This window comes from Rhamphochromis longiceps, linkage group LG15 (genome assembly GCF_057381845.1).
Source record: "Rhamphochromis longiceps isolate RC_006_pf linkage group LG15, R_longiceps_female_GT1.1, whole genome shotgun sequence".
Lineage (NCBI taxonomy): Eukaryota > Metazoa > Chordata > Actinopteri > Cichliformes > Cichlidae > Rhamphochromis > Rhamphochromis longiceps.
The window spans coordinates 14,115,605-14,141,606 of NC_140571.1; the positions used below are offsets into that span (position 1 = coordinate 14,115,605).

At 40.2% G+C, this 26,002-nt stretch overlaps 3 protein-coding genes across 4 annotated transcripts; 1 reads left to right on the forward strand and 2 right to left on the reverse strand.

Annotated features, from left to right (window-relative positions):
* Positions 1–784: 784 nt before the first annotated feature.
* On the reverse strand, positions 785–3,371 carry LOC146652372 (voltage-gated potassium channel regulatory subunit KCNF1-like). Its single transcript, XM_085382093.1, has one exon. The coding sequence runs from the start codon at positions 3,170–3,172 to the stop codon at positions 1,676–1,678; it is 1,497 nt and encodes a 498-aa protein (XP_085238219.1). The 5' UTR covers positions 3,173–3,371; the 3' UTR covers positions 785–1,675.
* A 3,058-nt stretch (positions 3,372–6,429) lies between these two features.
* Positions 6,430–13,056, forward strand: pdia6 (protein disulfide isomerase family A, member 6). 2 transcript variants are annotated; one of them, XM_085381535.1, is made up of 13 exons: positions 6,430–6,572; positions 6,922–7,063; positions 7,628–7,685; positions 8,246–8,372; positions 8,998–9,101; positions 9,218–9,363; positions 9,674–9,788; positions 10,182–10,322; positions 10,735–10,819; positions 11,120–11,192; positions 11,586–11,744; positions 11,826–11,922; positions 12,371–13,056. In XM_085381535.1, the coding sequence occupies exons 1-13, from the start codon at positions 6,554–6,556 to the stop codon at positions 12,434–12,436; spliced, it is 1,332 nt and encodes a 443-aa protein (XP_085237661.1). In that variant the 5' UTR covers positions 6,430–6,553; the 3' UTR covers positions 12,437–13,056. The 2 variants fall into 2 exon arrangements, with proteins under 2 accessions (XP_085237661.1, XP_085237662.1); XM_085381536.1 differs by having other exon boundaries at positions 9,221–9,363.
* Positions 13,057–13,113: 57 nt separating this feature from the next.
* hpcal1 (hippocalcin-like 1) lies at positions 13,114–24,877 on the reverse strand. The gene is made up of 4 exons (XM_085381537.1): positions 24,541–24,877; positions 19,134–19,601; positions 17,969–18,074; positions 13,114–13,730 (listed from the first exon to the last, which is right to left on the reverse strand). Exons 2-4 carry the CDS (start codon positions 19,509–19,511, stop codon positions 13,633–13,635), a joined length of 582 nt encoding a protein of 193 aa, XP_085237663.1. The 5' UTR covers positions 19,512–19,601; positions 24,541–24,877; the 3' UTR covers positions 13,114–13,632.
* Positions 24,878–26,002: the final 1,125 nt, after the last annotated feature.

Below are 26,002 nucleotides of genomic sequence, written 5' to 3' on the forward strand. Positions count from 1 at the left end.
TGCAGACTATGAGCTTTAGTCCTTCATACAGTCTTTTAGTATGGATTAATGATTGCTGTCTGTAAAAGCAGCACAAATTTTGTGTTATGACAATCCAGAGAGACACTAACACATAACCAGCTGAGTTCTCTGCAATCAGGGGTTACTCTATGTATCTAAAGTTGTTCAGGACAGATATAATCAAATATCAAGACAAAATGTATCATAAATTATTCAGATAATAACCCACCTCACAAGAAAATTGCAATAAAAAAAAGTTACCTTATAGAACTTTAGGGGCTTTCAACTGAGAGCAATGACTTAAAAGTTTAAAAGCCACATTAGACATGACATCTGAATGAAACGTGCCAGATTTTAATTATAGCTCCCCTACTGTGCCGCCTAATTTTTCTAAGGACTGGTTTATTTGTGCAGCAAATTTCATGTCACTCAGACTAATGGCGTAGGAGCTGACACCTTTCAAACCGTGAAAATGTAACCTTTAAAAATAGCCCCCATTAGGGCAATTTAAGAGTTCACTCTGGAACATATGAGGCAGTGCGAAAATACACGGTGGTTTCAAGTTTCTTTAAAAATCCATTACCTGCTTTCCAGACAGTTCTATTATTTATTTATTTATTTATTTATTCTTTTTATGTATTTTTCTTCATTGTATTTCCCCGAACGCTGAAAAACGAATGTATAGAGTTATACACGAGCGTTTTTGTTTTGCCTGTTGCTTCTTTCCCTCATCTACAACTCGCTGGTCAAGTTTATTCCTCGGAACCTCTGCAGAGATGGTGACGACTGCTGTAAAAATTTAAACCCATTTACAGGAACATGTCTTGCAGGCAAGGAAGCCTCTGAAGTTCCGATGTCGGCAACACGAGCTTAACGAGAAATTCAGTCCAATGACACAGACGCTGCATTAAAAATTCCTGCACAGTAGACGGGCTTTATGTTTGATGCATTACCTCACAATCATATAGTGTCAGTTACAAAAAAAATTACAATGATGCCATGACGATTACAGGCAGCAGCAAAAATAAACCCACCCCCAGCCTTATGTTGCTTTGTGTCCCCATCATACACCTTTGGTTGCAACACGTTGCAGTGATACAGTCACCTACCTCATTTGAATGTATGGCATGTGGTCTGTATCCAAACACCTTCAGCTTTTCTTCAGCTCTGTTTTGATGTCTATACACTCTCACAAATCAATCCTGGGGTCATTACATTTATCTGTGCTCTTGACTAAAGCTGCTTGTCTGCGTTACTAAAAGCATTTACTGTGATGTATATATTTCTGTACAGAGGACTACGCTACAATGCGGTCTACAGTATAAGTGTGAGGACTATGGGCGTGTTACATAAGATGTCTACATGGGGGAATCGGTGTATTGGCTGTTTGAACAGAACCCCTCAGCCTACAGCGAGTCACTGCGCAAAGGCACAGCTCATCAATTCAATATCTCACACATATGTCTGTTTAACAGGCGCAAATCCTCAATGCATTTAAAGGTCCCTGGAAAGCATTAAAGCCTTCTTCTGTCCACGAGACTATTTACATTCTGCAGTCACGGCGGTGTCATTAAACCAAATTTGTCAAGTTACGTTTGAATAATTCAAAACTGAATAATTAATTTCATGATGTTTCTTCTTTTGCTGACTTTTTAATGTAAGGGGGGTTTCCCTTTCATGAGATAAAATGTTCAGTGGCCTCGGCTGTGCTTTCAAAGCTTGTGTCCATGCTAGGGGTCTGGATGCCCGCCCCTCCCCTGGGATCCTTCAGTAAGGGAATGAACGTATCGCTGTGACCGGAACGCATGTCGTTGTCCCAGGCCCCTGCACCGCAAATATGTTTATGGGAGCCAGATGCAGCCTTGAGCTCGCCGCCGGTGCGCAGTGCCATCAGTTCAATCTCATGTTTGGCCGCAGTCTCCAGCACCTGTTGCTTGTTGTAGAACAAGACAAAATTGTTGATGATGGGATGTATAGGCAGGGCTATGGCGATGACCCCACAGAGAAAGCTGATAGCCGCGTTACACCGACCTAAAGTGGTCTTAGGGTAGACATCTCCATACCCCACTGTGGTCATGGTGATCACAGCCCACCAAAAAGACTGTGGGATGCTGGTGAACAAGGTGTCCGGGTGATTCTGCTCCATAGTGTAGCCCAAAGCCGAGAAAAGGAATACCCCCACGCCCATGTACATGAGGAGCAGTCCGAGCTCCTTCAGGCTGCTCTTTAGGGCAGATGTCAGAGTCTGGAGTCCCGAGGAATGGCGAGCCAGCTTGAAAATGCGCGCAATGCGCATTATGCGTAAAGCCTGCACTGCTTGCTGCACATTAGCCAGCTCCATCACTCCCGCGCCGAAGGAGGTCAGAATCAGCACCACATAAAAGGGCATGATCGCCATGAAGTCGATTATATTCATGAAGGACAGTACGAATTTTATTTTATTTGGGGAAGAGATCAGACGCAGGAGGTATTCAATAGTAAACCAGCCAATGCACACGGTCTCGATGACCTCCAGGACCGGATGCTCCGTGAGTTTACCCTCCGAGTCCTCCACCTGCAGGTCGGGGATGGTGCCGACGCACATCACCACGGAGGAGATGAGGATGAAGATGAAAGAAACTATAGCGATTATGTGGGCAGGCAGGGACGATTCTGGCTTTTCCATCAACCGCCAGAGGCATATCTGGAAGCGCTGCCAGCCCCCTGCAGACGGATCGCCTTCTCTGTCGACAAGGATAGTTCTCACTTTCTCGGCTATCTCTGCAAGTTCATCCTCTACCTCTTTCAGGTGGCTTTTGCAACATTCATCCAGAAAATCCGAGTCAATTTTCCAGAACTCCATCTCCTTCATGAAGCAAATTGGACATATGCCTCGTTTCATGTGTATCTCCCCATAATAATACAACTCAATTATGCACTTAAAAGCTTCGGGGTCTCTGTCAAAGTAAAATTCTCCCGTGACCGGGTCGTAATCGTCACATATTAATGAGATTTCTTCAGAAGATTTGAGTGAACTGTCCACCAGCTCTGCCAGTCGAGTCTCCGGGAAGCGAGTCAACACGTCTCCATACAACACCTGTTTCACTCCGCCGATATTCACCACAATCTCAGTCTCTTCACTGGCCTCAGAACCGTTGCAGTCTGCATACCGCGTCCTCTGGAAGCCCCACATTATTCTGACAAGTCCGCCAGAAAACAGCCAAACTCTTTGAGATTATAACTGAATCCGTTTTCTGACAAAGTTAACGCAAGTCACTAGAAGCTCTGGCGCTGTGCGTAACAACCGACAAACCTTCTAATTTCTGTTCTTTTAGGTTAGAAAAAAGTGTATGCTCAGACACTGAATGCAGCGTGAAGTCTCCTCACTTCCACTCAGCTGTGTTTGGCAGTGATCATTGCGCCTGTGCGCTCTGAGAAAGTTGGCATTGAAGTGCGCCTACTATCAAGCGTGCCATAACCAAAGCAAACCGAGATTTCCAGGCTTAAATTTCACAATAAAACACGTATAGCAGTATGAGACAGGTAAAAGTGGAGCAGGCTGTTTATTTAATGTATAATTTAAAGACACACTCTTTGTTCCCAAAATTGTACGCCAAGTTATGTTCATTATGGGATGCCAATAGTAGCACATGCAAAATTCAATGTATAATTTGTTCAATAATAAATTAGCGCATTATACTAAAAGTTATGGTTTGTTCTAATATTCACTCAGCTTGCTATAGCCCCACCCGACCTATTATCTTGGCATGTTATGCTTTTATTTTTTAAAGTTCGCTGGATGTCTTCCGCTCGCGCAGTGCAGCCAGGCGCAGATCATAAATCTCCAAGGCATGTGATGATTTGTGAAACGGTAGGGTCATAGTCGTACCCCTGGGTTGGGTTGGAGGAGAACAACAACTGGTTAAAGTGGCAGTTAATCAAATCATCCATTTTTCCATCAACAGCGGATGAAATCTTAACCCATCATCCATTTTGAATTCATTATCACGCAGCGCAACAGCTCAGCAAACAGCTAATTATCAAGTACTTAATATGAGGAGTAATCGAGGCTTTTTAAGGAAAAGCAACTGAAAAAAACGTAACTGGCTCCTATAACTGGCTGGAAATTACAATCAGTGGCAGCTTTACTGTAATGCGTTTTTCTTACACTTTTGGCCTATACACATTTTTAATATATTTTCCAGAATATTTATTTTCTGTGTGTTTATTTTATGTATTTCTTGTCTTTTTATAAGTTGAACACCGAGTTCACCTGATCAGACCTCCAGCTCACTGAAGTAACAGCTTGAATGGCTTTCAGCAGCCATTCTGCATGTCTTGTTCTTTGTCTCCACCTACAGACAATATCTTTGAACGACTGCATCTTAAGCTATCTTCGAAACACTTCCCATGTTTGCACTTATCAGTCATTCACACCTATGGTCAATCTAGAATGACCATGCGTAATTTGTGGACTGTGGGAGGAAGAAAAGCCACATAGGAACGAGGAGAACTCAATTTTGACCACATTTCCTCTAAATTCTAAAAAAAAAAAAAAAAAAAAATCAAAGAAAGAAAGAAAAAAGAAAAGATGACAAAATATATTGCATTTAAATTTTGACTGCTATAGTTAGGATGTAAATGTCATTTACGTGCAGTCATTACTTCATTTTTTAACTCATGGAAATTTATTGTGATATGAAATGTAGAAATTAAAAATCTTCACATAGGAGTTAAAACTCAGTCTTTAAGGCTGATTAATAGGTCTCAAACACAGACCAGCCACTTCATTAGGTGCATCTTGCAAGTGCCAGGTTGGACTCCTTTTATTCTTCATGGCATGGATTCAACAAGGTGCTGCAAATATTCCTCTGAGATGTTGGACCATATTGATATGATAGCATCGCACAGCTGCTCTAGTTTTATCAGCCGAGTTTCCATTGGATATCCAATTCCACCACATCCCAAACGCGCTCTTTTAAATTGAGATCTGGTGACTGTGGAGGCCATGTGAGTGCAGTGAACTCATTGTCCTGTTCAAGAAACCAGTTTTAGATTATCTGAGTTTTGTGACATGGTGTGTTATCCTGCTGATCAGAAGATGAATACATAGTAGTTTTAATGGACTGGACAGGGTTAACAACAATACTGAGGTATGATGTGATGTGTAAGAGGCTCACTTAGTAGTAAGGGGGTCAAACTGTAAAAAGTATGCACTCCACCTACAGCCTGAACCATTGACACAAAGCAGGATGGATCCATGCTCTCATGTTATTTATGCCAAATTCTGACTCTGCCATCTGAATGTTGCAGCAGAAATCGAAGCTCATCAGGCTCATTTTTCTAATCTTCTGTTGTCCAATTCTGGTGAGCCTGTGCAAACCATAGGCTCAGTTTCCTGTTCTTAGCTGGCAAGAATGGCACCTAGTGTAGCCTTCTGCTGCTATAATACATCTGCTTAATGGTTTAGTGTGAGTTTACAGAGTGGTTGTTTGAGTTACAGTTGCCTTCCTTTCAACTCAAAGTAGTCTGGTCATTCTCATCTGACCTTAACAAGGCATTTTGGCCTAGAGTACTGCTGTTCAGTGGATATTTTCTCCTTTTTGATCAATTCTAAAAATGGGAGGATTGCATTAGGAAGTGCATTTGGTGTAAAATCCATGCCAAATGAAAGCACGTGAATTCATTCCATGTGGGAACCTCTTAGGAAGTAAGGGAGCAGCCAAAGGTACTTTTTTTCATCCTAGAGATGATTGAGCAGGAAAATGCCAATAGACCAGCAATATTGAAATACTCAGACCAGCCTGTCTGGTACCAACAATCATGCCACATTCAAAGTTATTTAAATCACCTTTCTTACAATTTCTGATGCTCAGTTTGAAGGTTATCTCATGTACATGCCTAAATTCATTGAGTTGTTATCATGTAATTGAACGAGGTGTACTTAATGAAGTTGTCAGGGAGTGTATGGATCCGTTTTATGTCTCTTTACACTTTATGATGAGGAAAAGTTACAAAAAAATGTAGTTTAGATTGTTGGCGTTTCACATTAATGCAAAGCATAATAATTACAATTCAATAAACAATGATAGTAATATAGTAACAAATAGATACCATTTATTTTTATTTTAGTATTATTTTATCTGTGTAACTGTCTAAAACTTATTGAGAAGTAAAGTTTATGTATTATTTACACTGAAAAGCATTACTTAGCTTTTAAGTTTGGCTTATCTTTGCATGCCTTTGCATAAGCAAAATCTGTACGATACTGTGTTTAATATGTACAGTCGCATTCCATCTGTTTGTAATGAGTCAGCCTTCTCACGGATCACATCCTCTTGCTGCTGTTACATGTGTTGCTTCCTTTCTCCTCCGGCCGCTCTCTCCCGTCTTCAGTGTACCGGTTCCATTAAAACTACACGGCGCGCGCTGATTGGCTGAGCTCAAGCGTCGGCATCAGCGGACCAATCAGGGTGGGCCACGGTGAGATTTTTCTGTGTACTTTTGTGAGCGACGCAGCGGCAGCGGACTGTGTTGTTCTAAGTGAGGAGACGAGCATAGAGAGGCTGAAATCATGAAGCCACTTTTACTCGGTGAGTGACAACAGTAGAAGCTTTTCTGCTTATACTAAAATTAAGGTTTGTGGGTTTGTTAACTAAATGTGAATTTGGCGGCGTTTTAGTTTTTTTTTTTTGCTCGTCTTGTTAGCTTAAATAGCTAAGTTAAGATTCAGAGAACAGAGCCAGGCCTTCGTTATCGTCTACTGAATTAAATAATCAAAGTCATTTCCTTTATTTGTTAAATAAATGTAGATTATAAACTGCACACAAGTAGATGTAAAACATTTTTTCGCTGTTTTCTTAAACCAAGTGGCTGTTTCGGTGAATGAGCATGCATTGCTAGGCGTCATCCTTTTCCTCTTGTCCTCATGTTTTGTTTCAGGAGTACTGGGCTGCTCTCTGGTTCTGGCTGTCCAAGCTTTGTACTCGGCTAGTGATGATGTGATCGAGCTCACCCAATCCAACTTTAACAGAGAGGTGATCCAGAGTGACAGTCTGTGGCTGGTCGAGTTTTATGCTCCCTGGTGAGTTTGTATAACTGTGATGGACTCTTCTTGTCTTGTAGTGGTAACAAGTGTTCTAAGAACAGCCAGTGACTAGTTTAAATACCAGTTTCTCATCTTTGTATTTTATTATCCAGTCATCTGTTTTACATCTGTACTTGTGATAGGAATAGACTTGTCTGGTAAGCTGGTAGCTCCTCCTTAGGTTGAGCACCATCTCGTGCAAAAGTGCTCAACAGAGACACAAAGTGCGTAGATGCACACAGTCTACATGCTTGCGTGCACACAGGGTTGGTATAGCAAAACTCAATTCTGCAACAAGAGGCAGTCGGCGGAGATGTGACTGCACAAAATCTATGCAAATCAAGTGTTAAATATTCACTCCCTATTAATACCAGAGCATTTGGTTCAGTGACTAATAAGGGTGCCACATAGCTGTTTGTGCGTTGTATTTAGCAGGTCATTACTGAAGGACTGTAGAATAAATCTCACACTGGCAAAATGATGTTGTTTTTTTAACATTAAAATGAGTTTGTGTATAAAAACATGGATTTAGATTTCACTTTCTCTGTTGCTTTCTGCCAGGTGTGGCCACTGTCGAAATCTAGCTCCTGATTGGAAGAAGGCAGCTACTGCCCTCAAGGTAAATACAAATTGCCGTGATCATCTATCTGATGCCCTGTAGACTTTCTGATTGACAGCCTGTTTTCTCAGCTGAATGCCTCCTCTGCATTAAAAACGCCTACATCTGTGGTGGAGAAATATTCAGCGGTGGGCTTTGACTTTAAATTTCACAGTAATTTCAGTGACAGCGCATTCAGTGGATGGTTATGTGTGTGTGCCTTTTATTTGATATTTAACAATAAAAAATGGTTACTTAATAAGGGATATTTTCCTGTAAGAAAGAGGTGCTATCTACCTAACTTTTCTGTTGTTGAAAACTAGGAAGAAATGAGACGTTATCCAACCTGGGATGACAGGATCCAGATTAAAAATGACTTGTTTTATTTCGTGAAATGTCTTCTCCTTTTTCCACACAGTATTGTTGATATGGGCAACTCCTGTAATGAAATCCCAGTTTAACGGCAATTGCTCATTGGCATGCAAACTAAAGTTTTGTTTTAAGCCAAATAAAAATAAGTTGACCTGAATATAAACTCAGAAGCTGCATAATCCAAATTGTGTGTTGTGACTTTTCCTCAGGGTATTGTCAAAGTTGGTGCTGTGGATGCTGACCAGCACAAGTCACTGGGTGGCCAGTATGGTGTCAGAGGGTTCCCCACCATCAAGATCTTTGGCGCTAATAAGAACAAACCAGAGGAGTACCAAGGTACAGAACTCTGCTGCTACAACTTTCCTATGTGTAAATTGAAAGTATTTTTCATAGTAAAATCTTCCAAGTCCTACTGAATAAGTTGAGTAAACTGATAAGCTGAACATAATAATTAATAGAAAAGGGGATGCTGGTTTGTTTCTTAATAATCTAACATCTTATCTTGATAAAGAAAGTTCAGGCGACCCCCCCCCCCCCCCAACAATTTAAGCAGAAGCATCTATTAGATGAGAATAGAGATGAGCAATAGCAAGAAAAGTCATCCTGTGTAATAGCATCCAATTTGAATTTCACTTTCCTGCTACGTGTACTTATATCTACACAAGGTCACCTTCCCGAAGTCTATGGCAGAAATGTTTTATCTCTCCAGCAGGCTCAGTCCATCATATCATTATGACTTTGTTTGCTGATCCTTGCTACGTCTGTGAACAGGGTCATCTTGAGTCTTATCAAGCATAGTTGTGACTTCACAGAGTATTTTATTGCTTTCAGGGCTTATAAGAGACCTGTACAAAACACTGTATTTAATAAGGTATTATTTTCATAGCTTTCAAGGCCTTTCTTCCTGTGATTGTGTTTGAGGCTGCGTTAACTGAAATCTGCATTTCTGACAACCACGCAGGTGGACGCAGCAGCCAGGCCATCGTGGATGGAGCCATGAACGCTCTTCGTAACCTGGTGAAAGAGAGGCTGAGCGGCAGATCTGGTGGCTCTGACTACAAACAGGTAATGAACCTTTTTTTTTTTTTTTTTTTTTTTTTTTTTTTTGCACTTGCATGAAATCACAAAGCTTTAAGAAAACACACATGAGCTGATTTATGTAACTGATAACTGGCTTGTAGCAGAGCGGTGGTGGTGGCAGCAGCAGTGGAGGGAACAAGAAAGATGTGGTCGAGCTCACTGATGACAACTTTGACAAGTTGGTGTTGGACAGTGATGATGTGTGGCTGGTGGAGTTTTTCGCCCCCTGGTGTGGACACTGCAAGAAGTGAGTTTGGTACTCGAAACGGTTAATTCCAAGCAGTAGGAAACTGAAATCCTCTCACTGTAACAATCTAGTGCAGTTGAAAAAGTGAAATAATAGCCCAGTAGGCCTGGATAAGTCTCACTGAAAATCCTCCACTAGAATTTAATCCCACTCAAAACTGTTCAGTGAGGTCTTAGGGATTTTATTCCAATACCTTTAATACCATTTGATATTTCTGAAGAAAATAAAGTTTCTTGCTTGATTTAAATGTCAGTATCTCAGAAGCTAAATGATAAAGTTTTTCTAAGCACCTCTCCTCCTTTGTCAACAGCCTGGAGCCTGAATGGGCAGCTGCAGCCACAGCTGTCAAGGAGCAGACCAAGGGCAAAGTTCGCCTCGGAGCTGTTGATGCTACTGTACACCAGGGCGTGTCCAGTCGCTATGGGGTGAGTAACAGCTGACTTTCAAGTCTTGAAAAGGTGCACTCTTTAGATGTGAAAAAAAACATTTGCATGTTTTCTTGGCTAATTTTAAATGCACAACTTGATTATTGTGCACAATAATCCAGTGGCCACTTTGCCTTGGATACTTCCTTACTCTCGAGTCATTTGTAATGGTCTGTGTTACACTTACATGTTTTTACTGGCGTTTGATACTGAATAATAGCCTCTGCTGCTTTTTAGCAGAATGTTAAGTTTCAAAGCTCTAAAAATGCATTTGTAGTGTGGATTTAGTCGTGTCACACTAATTAAATCAGAATGTTTTTGCCTGAGTAAAACCCAGCTTCATAGTCAAAACTGCAGACCTTGATTTCTTGTTTGATAATCATTCCTCTGTAGATCCGTGGGTTTCCCACCATCAAGATTTTCCGCAAAGGTGAGGAGCCAGAAGACTACCAAGGAGGTCGCACCCGCGGTGACATTATTGAGAAGGCTTTGGATCTGTTTTCTGACAATGCTCCTCCTCCAGAACTGCTGGAGGTCAGTATTCTCATATTTGTATGATAAAGTCATATATAATTGTTTTTAATTACAGTTTAAAATGCAAATTGAAGATAATGTTGTCATAGTCTACAAGAAAATTGCCTGATTTAATGTGTATTTTAATGTATAGTTTGTAAAAAATATATATTAATTCTAACTAGAAAGTTAGAATAAAAACCTTTTATTGTCATATGAAATACGAAAATTGAAGAGTAGGCACATAGAAGCGAAGAACAAACATTCAGCCTGTTATAGAGTAAATATAAATTACTATTTATTAAACTACTAATACTACTGATATATAGGGTGTATACACGGTATGGTGATGAAAGCACTTTGCAATAAAAAGTAATGCAAATTCATGTCAGAATATTAAATTTGTGTTTACTTTAAATTCTTTGTCTCTCAGATTCTCAGTGAAGACGTCTTAAAGAAGACCTGTGAGGACAGTCAGCTGTGTATAATTGCTGTCCTGCCGCACATCCTAGACACAGGTGGGATCACACACATGAACTCAGATCTGTCTTTCTCTTCTTAGATTCTTTGACATTTTTGCCCTTAATGAAAATAAATCATTTTAACTTTTATCTACTTATTTTATGTCAATAATCATGACTCGAGCATGGCTTTAGTGGGCTCCCAATATTTATTAAAAACATATTTTTAATGCATGAAAAAAGGTTCCGCCTTGAGCTGTAAGGCTATACCTCACAACAGGTTGCAGGAGAGTTACCAGAAGCAGTAACAGTTCATTCCTGAATAGCTGATCATCACTGGTCATTATGTCTTAACAGGCGCGGCAGGTAGGAACAGCTACCTGGATGTGATGATGAAAATGGCTGAGAAGTACAAGAAGAAGATGTGGGGGTAAGCACCCAAGGCCAGACATACAGTAGTGTACAAATCACTAAATTCGAGTAGGAAGAGTTTCATATTCATTCCTTGTTTAGTGGTGACTTGAACAAAAGGACAAATTCTGGTGAACATTGAGTTTCGTACGGGTTATGTAAGGAAGAGCGTAACATCGAGTTCGCAGTGGGATGATGAATATACAAATCATAAGAATTGGGATGTATAATGACTCTTTCTTTAAAAACATATAGAAGTTAATAATTGCAATATGTGTGACGATGTTCATGCAAAGTTTTGTTCAGATTGCCACACCCTTTAAAGAAAGAGGAGATTAGGTACATACGCTACAATCACCGATATAGTAAGGGAAATGATGACGGTGATTAACGGCCGACTCTTTCTTCTCAGCTGGCTGTGGACCGAGGCAGGGGCTCAGATGGAGCTGGAATCCTCTCTTGGTATTGGTGGTTTCGGCTACCCTGCCATGGCTGCCATCAACACACGCAAGATGAAATTTGCTCTGCTCAGGGGTTCCTTCAGTGAGACTGGTATTCATGAGTTCCTCAGGTAAGGAGGTGTAATTAACAAATACATTACACAACTTGGAGTAGGCTGAGCAGCGTCACTCACATGTGCTGATCTTTTCAGGGAGCTTTCTGTGGGCCGTGGCTCAACTGCCACATTGGGAGGTGGCGTCATGCCCAAGCTTCACACTGTTGAACCATGGGACGGCAAAGATGGACAGGTGAGTGGGAATCACATTGACATAATGGTTGGAATGTGTAGCACTGCATGTAGACTAGCGTAGGGTAGTCAAACAACCTTAACTGGTAGGTGAATCAGAAAACGGGTACTGAAGCTGAACACAGACAAGGGCCAGAATGACAGGATTGGATTATCCCCTGAACCCAAGGTTTATGGGCTGTCCCAGTGGGACAAACTATTAGTCCAGGGCAAGCAATTTGTAGTTAAACTGAATCTGTACGTCTGCTTAGTGTAACAGAATAAATGCCTACCAGCTTTGTACCGCCTCTGCACTGAAACTTTGTACTCCATCTGCATTATTATGCAATATTGCAGTGCTCTTAAATCCAGATAACCTTCTTGTCTCTTTAAATAATCTTTGAAGAGGTTCAGTCCATCTCAGTCTTTGCTGACAGCTCGTCTTTATTTTACGCTCTGTCATCCTCAAGCTTCCCGTGGAGGAGGACTACGACCTCAGTGATGTAGAACTCGATGACTTCAAGGACGAGTTATGAGTCCAAATGGGGCAGGACTGATCCAGACTATCTGCGTTTGGTCTGGTCTGGTCTGGTCTGGTCCTGTGCGCTCCACCTCCCCTCTCCTGTGGACGAATGGGAGGCCCGGTCGCCCAGTTACTGAAATACTCCTGAAAAGACACATGAGAGACACCTGCGGTTTCTCACATCATCTTGTTAGTCACAAGGAGGACAGGAAGGAGGGGAGAGTGTGTCGTGTCCTCTGAGTGAACTCTTTCTCACATACCTGCTGAACGCTAGATGCCGCATATTTAAAACAGCTGCCGCCCACTGAGGAGAGGAGGGTGGAGCTTCCGAATGTCACATTTTTGTCATTGTTTCACTTTTTAAAACATTGCCTTTCCTGCCCTCGTCAAGCACCTACTTTGAGATGTGGACTTGTCAAATTAACACTTAAACGTCCCACCTGATGTGACTAAATTTGTCTCTTTTTAAACCAGTGACTGAGGATGTTGGTGAGTTTGCATCATGTGTGTCCAGGACAAATGGGGATACCAAGGGGGGACTTCTTGTGTAGATTTTTCTTACACAACTTTATTTCAATTGTGTGAAAACAAAAGGACATTTTTGTTACAAAAATAAAAAGAAATTAAAAATAATCACTGCCTCATTATTAACATGAACTGTAAACTCATTTCACTGAGCACATGCAATACCAAAGGCATAGAGAGAGCTTGTTAAATACAGCAGCTTGTGCCAGTTCAAGCTACTGTTATCTTGAATCAGAATACTTTATTAATCCCAAAGGAAATTAATAAAGAACAACAATAAGCCACATTTTAACAATTAAATTGAATAGAATTAAGTGATTTAATTAGTTTCCTCTTAGTATAACATGAGAGTATAACATGAAAGTCATAATACTTGAAAGCATATAATCCTGTAAGCATAAATAAAAGATATGGCACTTACAGCAAACGGGTATTCAAAACGAGACGTTTTGAAATGCACGAAAAAAAATGCCCTGACTGAAAATCCACTTCATTGTCCACAGAGGGAAAAAAGCCACATTGACCAGAGAAGTGTACATTAATGTAAACATTAAGACATGGAGTGTTAAATTGAAAGGAGGAGGGGCTGTGATGAAGATTGATCCTCTGTCAGAACAAGCGGCACAAAGCTGGAGGGATGTAGGTGTGCATGAGCTGCAGGGTGTGATCACTTTCACTGTGTCCTCAGAACTGACGAGAGGCTCCCTGATCCGACTGCAGCAGTCTGACAATGGACGGGTCGCTCTTGGCACCTTTAATGAACTCCTCCAAAGACAATCTGCCTGTGGGGGGGAAAAGAAAATGTCAGTTATGAGCAGTAAAACATGAAAATGTTTTACATGCAGCAACTACCCACAAAAATCAGCTACTGATGTTTCTTTTGAGATGGTGACAAATAACACTGCATTAAGTAGTTTAAAATAACCTAAAGGACCTGAGCCAGAATCATGGTATTCATAGCCGTCATGTTTCTTGTCCAGCAGGTGACGCTGCTGTATGTATATAACTCTATGCGAGTGCAGTTCTGCATGAGAGATGTGAAACCTTAACCATGTTTTACCCGAACATTCATCACTCTCATAGTATACATATGACAGAAATTAGGTAAAAACATATCAGGTGTACTTTAATTTTGTTTAAAAGATTTTTTATTATTCTAAGATGAAACAGCAGAAAATTACACTTTTTTGAGTCTAACACCTACTTTTTCTTACATAATAGCATTAGATAAGAGGTTCACTCGCTCTGTAACTTACTGGGTCTGGTTTGACCAATCACACCAGTGCTACTACTGCCAGTATTCTGACTAACAGGAAGGCAGTGGGTGCCCCAACCTAAGCAAAGATCAGGTAAGGTTTCCCCAAGCTCCTTAGTGGTCTTGATTTCTGATTAGCCGGTTAGCTTAATAGGGCTTAAAGATTCATTTTAAATGTGTTAGGTTACCTTCAGGTGGCACTGACACCACCCAAAAAAAATGTAAAATTTGGACTTTACAAGTGGCCTGTGTTTGAGAGATTGTGTGATGCCGGGAACATCCGTTCTTTTTAGAGCTCCAGATGTGTTATGCTTTCAGCAGAATTTTATTACGTTGTTTTGGTCCTTGGAAAACTGAGTAAAGTAGTTCAATACAGTTTCCAGCTTTCATGGGTATGTGGAAAAAACATCCTTGAGCATTGCGGATGCAGCCTACAATTTACCCTCTACCCTCCTCTGCAGCTGTGGTTTCAGGCGTGGCATATGGCATCACATGATGTCTTAAAACGTCTGTCTGAGACACAGCTTGACCTTCACAATGTCAAAACAAAACACTCCTGCCCAGCACCATAGCTCCAGATATCTTGAGCTGTGACGTGTCAGATTCAGTAAGGAAAGTGCATTTTTTGATGTATCATTCAAGTCACTCTAAGTGTCAATCCATTTATGGTAAGCCTGTGGATCACCAGGCTGGGAGCCAATCATAGCTACTTCGTGTGATATGACATGAATCAAAGTGCCAAAAGTGTTCTGCAAGTCATGGTTTTCATGTAAACAGCTGTTACATAAGTAATCTTTCACAACAGACAACTGTACAGAAGTCTTGCGTCACATGCGGCCTAATTTCTTTATATTTTGCTAGGAAAATACTACACTAATACTGAAGCATGCAAACATAAAGGTAAATATATACATATGGTGCGTGCAATATATATAAATATTAATATCAATATAAAGAGCAAAAACCCTTTATATTATACCCTAAAAAAAGTTTGAAGAGTCAGAAAGTCAGTATTTGGTTTGACCACCCACACTGAACTCTATTCAAACCACATTTCTTTTTATTTATTCCTAAAATAGGAAAATGGTACAGGGATTTATTGAAACATATTTGGTATGGTCGCCTTTGTGCTTCAACACTCTTTGAACTCTCCTAGGGAAGCTTTCTTTTCATTTCTTTAAGTAGACTTCAGGAAAAGTTCTGCATCCTCCAAAAGGTCATTCAAAACTCTTCTTTGGATGCTCACTCCATTTTGTTCCATTTTCTATCAAGATAATCCGATACTGCTTCAATAATGTTGAGGTCTGGGGAATGCCGGTCCCAAGCCCAGATAAATGGGGGAGGGTTGTGTTAGGATGGGGAGGTGTAAAGTTTTTCAAATCAAACATGCTTGTGGAAATATCGAAAAATTGACATATTGTATGGAAATCTCATTCTCATCAAGAATGAGATTTTCATATCAGATTGGTTGGTGCTCAGGTTAACTACTACAGATGCTGTTAGCCAAAAGGGTGACGGTGGAAACTATGTTACTGTTGGCCAAAGACAAAAGAAGAGAGGAGGCCAATACTACGCTACTTTCAATGTAATGAATACGCATGCTGGCTTAGATGATTTGTCCTATTTCCTCACATTTTTTTAAGTACACACTGCACACCATGTAGAGATATGCCTGGATTTCTCTTTAGGAGCTCTTTAGGAGTAAATGTTATTTGTTCAAAAATACTACTGCATGCCTGTCAAACTTTGTTATGTTTGTCATTTTAACTGGATTCTAAGAAATCAAATGATATTGTATGTTTTTGCACCAGGCTGTTAAGTGCCTAAAAATCCAGTTCAAAATAGACCCTTGGCTAAGTTGTATTTTATGTGTAAACACAAGACTAGTCCATCGTCTTAGGTGGGTGCCCTTTTTAATACTTGATTCATATGTCAGTGCTTAGTGGCTTAACAAGATAACAAAACCCCCGAAAAGGTGTCGGGTTCAAGGACAGGACTGAAAACGAGTGAAAAAGCAGTTACTGTCCAAATAAAAAGTCTAGAAAACTTTAAAGTGCTTAAGACTACTAATAATTACAAAACAAAAAGTCTGACTCCTTGGAGACAAAACATAAAGAAATGAGGGGTGGCTCAAGACTTTTGCACAGTACTATATGTTTTTCTTTTTCTTTGTGGCCATATCCAACCAAGCCGATAGTGAAAACAAAAGTAAAGCACGAGTTAAAACAGAACTAATGACTAAAACTAAAACCAGAAGTCCACAATCGTGGTTTCACTAAAGCCACCTAACCTGCTTCCGCATGCACTCTTGAAAAGTTAATATAAACATCAGATTTAGTTTTATAGTAGCTATCAGTGTAATGTTTATCGATACTCTTCACAGCATCTCTTCGCCATTAATAAAGTTTCAACAACACTTGTCACAACTTTACAATAACTATCCAAACAGTATTTATCAGGTGGTTTACGCACCAAATATACAATCACTGGCCACTTTGTTAGCTACAACTCTTCAGCTGCTTGTTAATGCAAATATCTAATCAGCGAGTCACATGGCAGCAATTCAAGATGATCTGCTGAAGTAGAAGATGAGAATCAGAAGGGGAAAGAAAGGTGATTTAACTGACTTTGAATGTGGCATGGCATGTTGGTGCCAGACAGGCTGGTCTGAGTATTTCAGAAACTGCTGATCTACTGGGATTTTCCCACAGAACCATCTCTAGGGTTTGCAGAGAATGGTCCAAAAAAGAGAAAATATCCAGTGAGCGGCAGTTCTCTGGGCCAAAATGCCTTGTTGATTTTAGAGTTCAGAGGAGACTGGCCAGAGTGCTTTACACTGATATGAAGGCAACAGTAACTTGGTTTATAATAATAGTTATAATAAATCCAGGTATGCAGAAGAGTATCTGAATGCACAACATGTCGAATTAGATGCAGATGCACTAGAGCAGCAGAGGATCGCTGCTGTCAGCTAAAAACAGCAAAGCGAGGCTTCAATTTGCACACAGCCTCATCAATATTAGACTAAAGAAAAATGTTGCCTGGTCTGATTAGTTGATTTTGATTTCGAAATTCAGGTTTTTACCGTCAGCATTTGGCATGCACAACATTGAAGCATTGATCCATCCTGCCTTGTATCAACAGTTCAGGCTGCTGGTGGTGTAATGGTGTGGGGATTATTTCCTTTTGGGTCTCGTAATACCAACATTTAAATGCCACAGCCTACCAGAGTATTATTGCTGACTATGTCTGTCCCTTAATGAGCACAGTGTGCACCATTCCTCAAAGCTCAAATCATCTTAAACTGGTTTCATGAGCATGACAATGAGTTCACTGTACTCAAATAGCCTCCAGAGATGCGGTGGAACAGGAGACTCGGATCATGGACTCGGATCAATGTGCAGCCAATACATCTGCAGCATCTGTGTGATGCTGTCACGTCGATATGGAGCAATATTCCTCTCTGAGGAATGTTTCGGCACCTTGTTGAATCTGCACAACAAAGAATTAGGGGTAGCTCTGAAAGCAAAAGCGGGCCAAACTCAGTGGCTGTGAATTTTACTAACAAGCAATTTAAAGTGTTGACTTTATTCTTCCCAATGTCAAACTGTCCATCTATAACAGGACCAGTTTTAGTTGGACCAGATGCATGACTAGCATACTGATTAAGCATTAATAAAAAGTCGATTTATTTATTTACTGTGAAAAGAACAATTTGGTTCACAATGATGTATGCAGCACATGGAAATAAGACACCAGCCTTACCATCATTGTCAATATCCATCTGTCGAAAGATCTTATCTGTCCTTTTCTCTGGTGTTGATTCATCCTCGGGCATCTTCATCACTGATGACACCATCTTGTAAATTGCCTATAAAAAAAGACAATAATGACTCCTGTGATGTGTGTATTGATTTTGCTGGCTACGTGCGTGAAGCTTTTAGGGCGCACTGATGAAAAATAACCGTTGCCACTGACATCATTTTGCTTATATTGTCTGAAAGCTCTGACCTGTTTTCTGTTAGCTAGCAGATAATGATGTTGGTCTGACAACAAAAGATCCTGCCGTTTCACCCGCAGTAGGTCTTTCTGAACTCACTTATCTGCTTGTATAATATTAAAATTTGATTAAGTAAAGGAGAGAAATATGTCATTCTGGAAAACAGAATGCTTTCTGCCAGCTGCAACAGCATGGCTTCTGTTATTTTTCCACATCATTCTTTTTTCATTTGTATTTATTACTCCCTGTATGCGATACCTTTATTTAGTGTACAAACAGTATTTCTTAAATTTAAATAATTATTTTAATGGGTGTGGTCCTAGCGCTCATTAGTACCCAGTGCATGGTCTCTATTTTATTTATTTTTTTCACATTTATTTGTTTCCACAAGCACGAAGGACTAAGCCAATATCCAGACTGCTCAGCCCACCTTATTGGAAGAGTAAATATAACCACAGTGATAAGGAAAACAGAAAGGGCAGCCTGCAGATGACTGTTGAACCTAAAAACAGCCATTACCAGGAGGCTAAAGTGCATATAACAGCAAAAATTAGAGCTAAACTTATTTATTAACAGTCATAAAAAGAATGATTGAATAATATAAATATTTTTAGTTATTACTGATATAAGAAAAAACAGCATGTTCCAGATGCTTTTATTTGGCTTATACAATGTATTTTATATCTTTTTTTAAATTGTTTGACAGAAGGAAATGATATCGTTTCATTGTCTTATATACAGTAAAAGTGTTAAAAATGTAAAAAGTGATCGTTTATTGTAAACTAATTTACTCTCTTGACTTATTTTCCAATTCTCGTTGTTATTTGTCTAGATTTTGTTTATTAAAATGTGATAAGCTCACACACACACACACACATATAAAACCTCTGCTCTGTAGTATCAATCACACAGCACATAGTATGTCCTCACCTGAACTATCTCCAGCATCTCTGCCCGGCTGATATAGCCATTCCCATCCAGGTCATACATGCTAAAGGCCCAGCGTAGCTTCTGCTCCAGCCCGCCACGAGACGTCACACTCAGTGCTATGATGAACTCCCTGAAGTCGATTGTGGCATCGCCGTTGGTGTCAAAAGTGCGGAAGACGTGCTCGGCAAACTTTGAGGCGTCTCCGTAGGGAAAGAAGTTGGCGTAGATCTTCTTGAACTCGTCCACAGTCAGGTGGCCGGTGGGACAGTCCTTCAGGAAGCCGCGATACCACTCCTGCAGCTCATGGTCGGTGAATTCTGTGTTTTCTCTCAGGTCGTTCAGGACCTCAGGCCGCAGCTTGCTGTTCTGTTTCCCCATGACAAAGCACCTTTGCAGGCAGGGCGATAGCAGGGCTGGTGTTTCCTATCCTCCACTCCCTGTGCTTTTACTTTCCAGCTTCCTCTGCTCCTACAGGGGACCAATAACCCTCATTAATATCCCTGTGTGAATATCATAAATGATTCATGGGGTCAATAATTCCACTCAGTTTGCAGCAGCGTTTCATCAGAAAACATGTTCTGAGGATGTTTTTCAGGCAAACAAGCTGAGGGGGAAAAAGTCTGGATAATTCAAACAGGGTCCATACACAAGAAAAAAAAGAGATAAGATTACAACGCAGATGTTAACAAAACACTATGTGTGTGCACACATGTGTATGGAGCAAGGGGGTGGTCTGGTCTCCGTGGATACAGTATTAATTGTCAGGCATGGTGATAATTTATCGACCTTTCACTGCATGGTAGAGGGACAAGTGTCCTGGGGCATTGTAATTCTCAATAAAGCCACTTTCTAAAAGGTCAGGCTGATACTGACTGTTGTCACTGAGAAGGCCAAACATTCATTTTGACAATAATCCTCACCTTCATGGGAAAATTAATCTCCTAACTGATTTTAAGAAGGTGGAATTGACACAATGATTAAAGAGCAAATTCAGAGAGCAAGTAAATGAGCATCCAAGTCAGTCCATAGACAAGTCCACTGGTTTTAAACTACAACAGCAAAGATGCCACTGCAGAACGAGCGATCATTGAAACCACATTAAGACACACCCTGTTTCAAGACATTAATCATCCAGTGTTAAGGTAAAAAAACTTTAAAGTTAAACTTTTCTCTTTGTCTTTTCTTGACTTTGCTGTTCTTAACTGTTGTCTATGTTCTTGCAGTGATTTTATTTTAATGTCCTGTATTTAATGTCCTCTTTCAATTACTGGGACCCCAGCGCTCCTGTCTTTCTGGCAACAGAACGATCCATCTGGCGAAGAACAAATGAGAGCGGCTTGAATTTGGATGAGATCCTTTTGAAACAGACGCCATATTTGTTATAATTGCCAGACAGGTGTAATTTCCTGTAGGTTTATGAATCAAAGTCACAGAATGACACAGAGGTCTGTAAGTCAAACAAGGAACTATGTCACTCAGGTTTCTGGACAGATAAAAATAAATCAAAGTACAACACAATAATACATTTAATTTCTCAATCCAGCTTTCTTTTCTCATGCAAACTGCATTCCAAAATTAGGAATTTGGAAAACTTTGAATTGTCTAACGGTGAGTTCACGAGTGCATATCTGTTGACTGAAGGATACTACTGCTACTGCTACAGTTAATTTAGAACTGCAAACTTGTCTTTGGCAAAAGCCAGAGTATCTGGTGAGAACCCACTCAGCCACAGGTAGAAAGTGCAAATCCCACACAGAAAGTCCCCGGCTGGCTGGTGGACCTTCTCTCTGTGAGGCAACGGTGCTAACCACCCTGCCGCAGTGTCGGCCTGAATCAGGCAATCGTTAAAGTCACAAAGATTCATCCTTTGTGAAGGATGTCGATAAAAAATTGAATGGAAACACATCCATCCATCAGTGACCAGGCTGATCGACTAACTGTCCTGAAAGCCAAGGTGTTATTATTGCTTATACGGATTAAAGAGAGTGAAAGGCTTCTACGTCCTGTTGCAAAGAAAAATACTAACACATGACCACAAAGTAGCATTTTGTGGTGTCTCAGACACTTCAACATTTCACAGCAGCACTGAGCAACTAGAGAAAAGGTGATTATTATTTTGAGAATATATTATCATGTCTGCTGCCTCTGTTTTAACTGGACCACAGCATGAATCACACACTGCCCTACAGGCCTGACTATAGTCCTTCCGTTTTAACATACAACAGGATGCACCTCCTCAGATCTGTGTCACATGGACTTTTCCAGGACAGTTCAGTGCGCAGGCTGAGCCCGAGTAGACATAAATATGGGCGTTGCTATTTATTCCCTCAAACAAACACAAAGCCACATGAAACACAACAGCTTGTCAGATGGAAAAAGTGCTACCCTCATGCTTCAAGATCCTCTGAGGCTAAGAGAAAATACTCATAATATGCAACAGCATGTGCTCTAGCCTAGTTATTTTAGTAAGTAATAGCAACATACTTACATAAGGCTGCGGGTTGCAAAACAGTCTTACAGAGTGCAGTGACCTCTGAAATATGTTCATTAAAAACCTAAACAAACCCTTTCCACTGTAATTAGGCATTTTTAAAACATTCTTTATCAGATAACATATTTTTCTTTTCATTAAAACTGTTAACTGAATTAAAAGTATTCCTGCAAAAAGCTTCTTTTTTTTTTACCTGCTGCAAGTTCTGGTAATTTCCTTTAATAAAGTGATTAAATAGATTTGCAGTACTGCTTATAACATTTAAAACATTCCTACTTATGCATGCAAGCTTTGGTCTGGGATTTCAAAGGCTGTTTTAATAAAGTTTTTTTCTTTGTTGTGACATAGAATTACTCAGGAAATGATGTGGTTCAGGGAAAATAAAGTCCTCTCTGCCTTGACTGGTGGGGTTGCAGAGCTGGTGAGCTGAACACAGTCTTGTGACCGTTGCTTGATACACTACAGCCCCTCGAGATTGCCAGTTCACATTCAGTGTTTGCGGTTCCCTTAGATTACACAGCAACAGATCCTGTCCCTGTCCCCAACCCCCATAGCCTTCCTTGTTCCGTATGGTCCACTTTTTTCCAGTGGGTTCTCCGCCTAATGAGACTGTTTCACACAAGCTCCAGTGCAGCATGCATCCCCCCTCCCCAAGGCTACAGCGGGGGTTCCTGTAAACCCGTTTCACTGCTGTTTGCCATTCTTAGACCCACTTTATTTCCTGAGTAGGGCTATGTCACAACAAAGAAAAAAAAACATTCTTTCCAACATGCTCATTATTTCACGAAGAACAGGAAGGAAACTACAATGACAGTCAGATACAGAGATGCAGCATGCATATGTTTAAATATATCTGTCCTTAGGTGTTTACAGAGAAAATAGTTCATGCTTATGTTTCCACCAGTTGTTAGTGAGCGTGGGAATCAAAAGACAACTTCTGCTTAAAGTCATATCTAAATGTACATAAGTAATTACTTTTTCTTAAAAAGGATACAATCGAGTATTTGTTTTAATTTATTTTCAGACAAAGCCTCTAAACTGTGAACATCCACTAGTATTCTTAGTGGATATTGTTAGGTTTTCCATTTGTCAATTAGTACAAATACAACAGACATCCCCACTCCTCCTGTTTTTATATTGCAAGCGGGCTCACACTGAACCTTTTCCCTTCATTAACTCTTGATAAACACGACTGACAGAATGTTTTTAATGCTCTCTGCATCGTGCCTCTTTTAAAGGGAATGTAATCCAAACAACCTGATATGGCTCAGTGCACAGAGAGAAAGCGTGCCCGTTTTAGCCTGCTCTGCAGTGGATGAGCAGAGCAGCGCTGTAGCCTCGAGTACGCGAACCACTGGTAACTGGGACTCCATCAGGTGGTTGAGGAGTTGGTGTGAGGTATTTATAAGCTAAGGAGAAAATGAGCTCTCCCATTATTCTCGCATTCAGCGGTGCTTCGTGGCAGTCTCTCTGAACTCATGTCAGAGAAAATCATTGCAGTGGATCAGGATGAGGTCCCCTGACACACCAGTAGTCAAGGCAACAGTATAGTAGTGCTACAGCTTATGAGGGAAAGGCAGTGTAACAGTCAATCTGGGGCACACGCAGGGCAGAAGATATATTGAGACTCGAGTGTGTGTGTGTGTGTGTGTGTGTGTGTGTGTGTGTGTGTGTGTGTGTGTGTGTGTGTGTGTGTGTGTGTGTGTGTGTGTGTGTGTGTGTGTGTGCGCGCATTTAATATTTCCTTACTTTAAATCTGAAACATTAGTATCATATTCATCACTTGACATTACCATGCACTGGACCTAATCTAGATATTCTGCACGCTCAAGCTTACAACAGCAAAATTATTATGTGTATTTTTATTACTTTAACACTTGGTGAGTGGGTGTATTTAATTTTGGATGCGTACTCTTCACGTGATAGCTATGGTCTTTTTATCTGAAAAAAAAAAAGTGTGAAATTAACTAGAAAAACAGCAACAATAGTGTGAAATAGTAGATGAAAGGAGTAGGCTTTTAATATTTAGCAAGACAGTGTTTTAGATGGCAATCCCATAGCAAGAAAAGGAGCTGGCAGATCTTTATTTTTTTCTAAGATGTCACACAGTGAGTATTTGAACTTATAATATTAACATTTTACCAGTTTCTGTAGCATTTTTAGGCAAGCTGTGATTTAAAAACTTGATTTGATACTTAGTTCATGTCACTTATACATGAAACCTTAAAAAAAAAGATCAAACCAAGATGAATTAAATCCCCTCCCACACATTCAGCCACACTCTTTAGTTATAATATCTGCTGATCCTAATCACAAATATTTTTTGGACAAGCACATCTTTTTATGAAGCACAAAACATTGTCTGCTAGGTTTGATTTAGTTTATGTGCTTTCGCATACATTTAATACATGTGCGTCAATATTACTCAATGTGCCTTGTCTAAGGCTATTTTTCTTTAGCTAGATGCATATAGTCGATCACTTTAATGATCTGTTACTGTATATTTTTTACATGTTTGTATTGTATATGTTTTTGTAATGTAGTTATGTGGTGCATGTGTTTTTGACTTTTGCTGCCATGATTCCAGGTCTCTCTTGGAAATTAGATTTTTAATCTCAATGATATTTTTCACCTGGATAAATAAAGGACTAATAAATTAAATAAAACAGTGCATTACATTTGATCAGGTTTTGTTTTGCAGCATGTAGTCTGCATTAAGACTTGTGAGCCACTAAGCTGCATTTTTGATAATATTTTTACTACTGGAATACTTTCCAGGGCAGATGAGATGTGTTTTAACTGGGTGTAGTCCTGTCTTGGGGAAATTGCCACAGCAGTCCAGGGTAGAGTAGCCACTGAAGCACAGTGGACTTCACAGTAACGAGAAATGTTTCTAAAAAATTAATATAAACTTACCTTTTTCCTGAAGGTATCTATGGGTCCTCCGGCTGAAAGAGTAAATGTTTGAAGCCCACGTTTCCCACTGTAAGGCGTCACCAGCAGCCGAACTTAACCGTTAACTTGCAGTAGTTTAACTTCACACCTCCTCCCACCGACTCCAACGCGAGAGAAAATATTCGAGTCACCCAAACACTTTTCAGACAAAAGAAAAGATATGAAAAAGCGTGTAATTATTCTTCCAAGATAGTTTTATCATTATTATTATTTCTATTCAGTATGTCCTGCTTCCAGCTCCCGGTGTAGCGGCTTTATCATTTAGTGGAAGATGTGGCACCCAGCTTGGTTTTTATCCGAATGTTCCATATTGCTCCTTGGGGGGGGTTCCTTCGTCCGGGAGAGGGATTGAACCTTCTCCATCAATTGAAGAATTACTAACAATAGCAGTTTAATCGAGGGGACACTGAGTAAAAGCCAGAATGACCGTGACATGTATTTTAAAAAACATTTTAATGGCATTTCCTGTTTTGTAGTGTTTAAGTAATACTTTAAATCCCTCCCCCCGATACACTGAATGGATCCCTCCACACTCGCAGCTTCACTGTAAGGAACTGTCGCAGCAGAGTTCAGTGGAAAATTATCAACGGAGACTATTATTAGCTCAATATCTAAAATAAACGCTTCACATCTGGGGGAAAATGTGGAGACTTGGACAGAAATAGACTAAATAAACACTTCTACGATAACAAACGTGATTTAAAAGTTATTCTGGAATAGGCTAGGGCATCCTGTAGGCGACAGTTTTCCAGGCTTACTTGTAAATACTGTGGGCAATGTATTTTAAGTTACATTATACAACAGTATACAACATGTTATTCCTTGTAATTGAAACAGCATCATTATATCAAGTGTATATATATACAAGTCCCTGTAATATTGCTGTACAAATTGCTTTGTAGAATTAAGTATTAATGACGTAGACATAAGCTCCTTTCAATGCTTTCCCGTATAAGTCTTCTCTTTCAGCCTCGGCACAGATGCACACTGGTCCATCGGCATCAATAGCAGTAACTTCTCTTGCCCTGGTTAAAGTGACACTGAAGGCGGGATGGTGTATATGTCAGCAATTCAGTGAGAAGATAAATAATTAACTGAGTGCGTTTGCCTCTGTGTGTGTGTCTTCCTGAAGCCTGACACCTGTTTCTATAAGCACATGGAGTGTTTATCTTGACCTTAGAGTGGGTACAATACAGGAGGGGGGATTGGAGGCAGTGATATAGCAGTCTGAGGTTGCTTTTGTTGCTGCTGCCAATGTGCAACTCAATACTGAAACAAAGCTGTGGATGGTGGACTGTGCGGATGGAAAGGAAAACAGTATTCTTTAAATAACATACCATATTACTTCAGGCTTCTGCAGGTCAAACAATTTCAGAAGTAAAACATAATTTTTATTTAATTACGGGGTGACCATGCTTATATT

What these genes read in the sequence shown, in the direction of transcription:
- hpcal1 (XM_085381537.1), bottom strand. Translation starts at nt 19,511, where the DNA reads ATGGGGAAACAGAACAGCAAGCTGCGGCCTGAGGTCCTGAACGACCTG. An exon ending in AGATGCTGGAGATAGTTCAG is followed by an intron (nt 18,075 to 19,133) that starts GTGAGGACATAC and finishes CTTTTTTTATAG; the next exon opens with GCAATTTACAAGATGGTGTC. An exon ending in GATGGATATTGACAATGATG is followed by an intron (nt 13,731 to 17,968) that starts GTAAGGCTGGTG and finishes TCCCCCCCACAG; the next exon opens with GCAGATTGTCTTTGGAGGAG.
- LOC146652372 (XM_085382093.1), bottom strand. Translation starts at nt 3,172, where the DNA reads ATGTGGGGCTTCCAGAGGACGCGGTATGCAGACTGCAACGGTTCTGAG.
- pdia6 (XM_085381535.1), top strand. An exon ending in TACAAGAAGAAGATGTGGGG is followed by an intron (nt 11,193 to 11,585) that starts GTAAGCACCCAA and finishes CTTTCTTCTCAG; the next exon opens with CTGGCTGTGGACCGAGGCAG. An exon ending in GGGACGGCAAAGATGGACAG is followed by an intron (nt 11,923 to 12,370) that starts GTGAGTGGGAAT and finishes GTCATCCTCAAG; the next exon opens with CTTCCCGTGGAGGAGGACTA.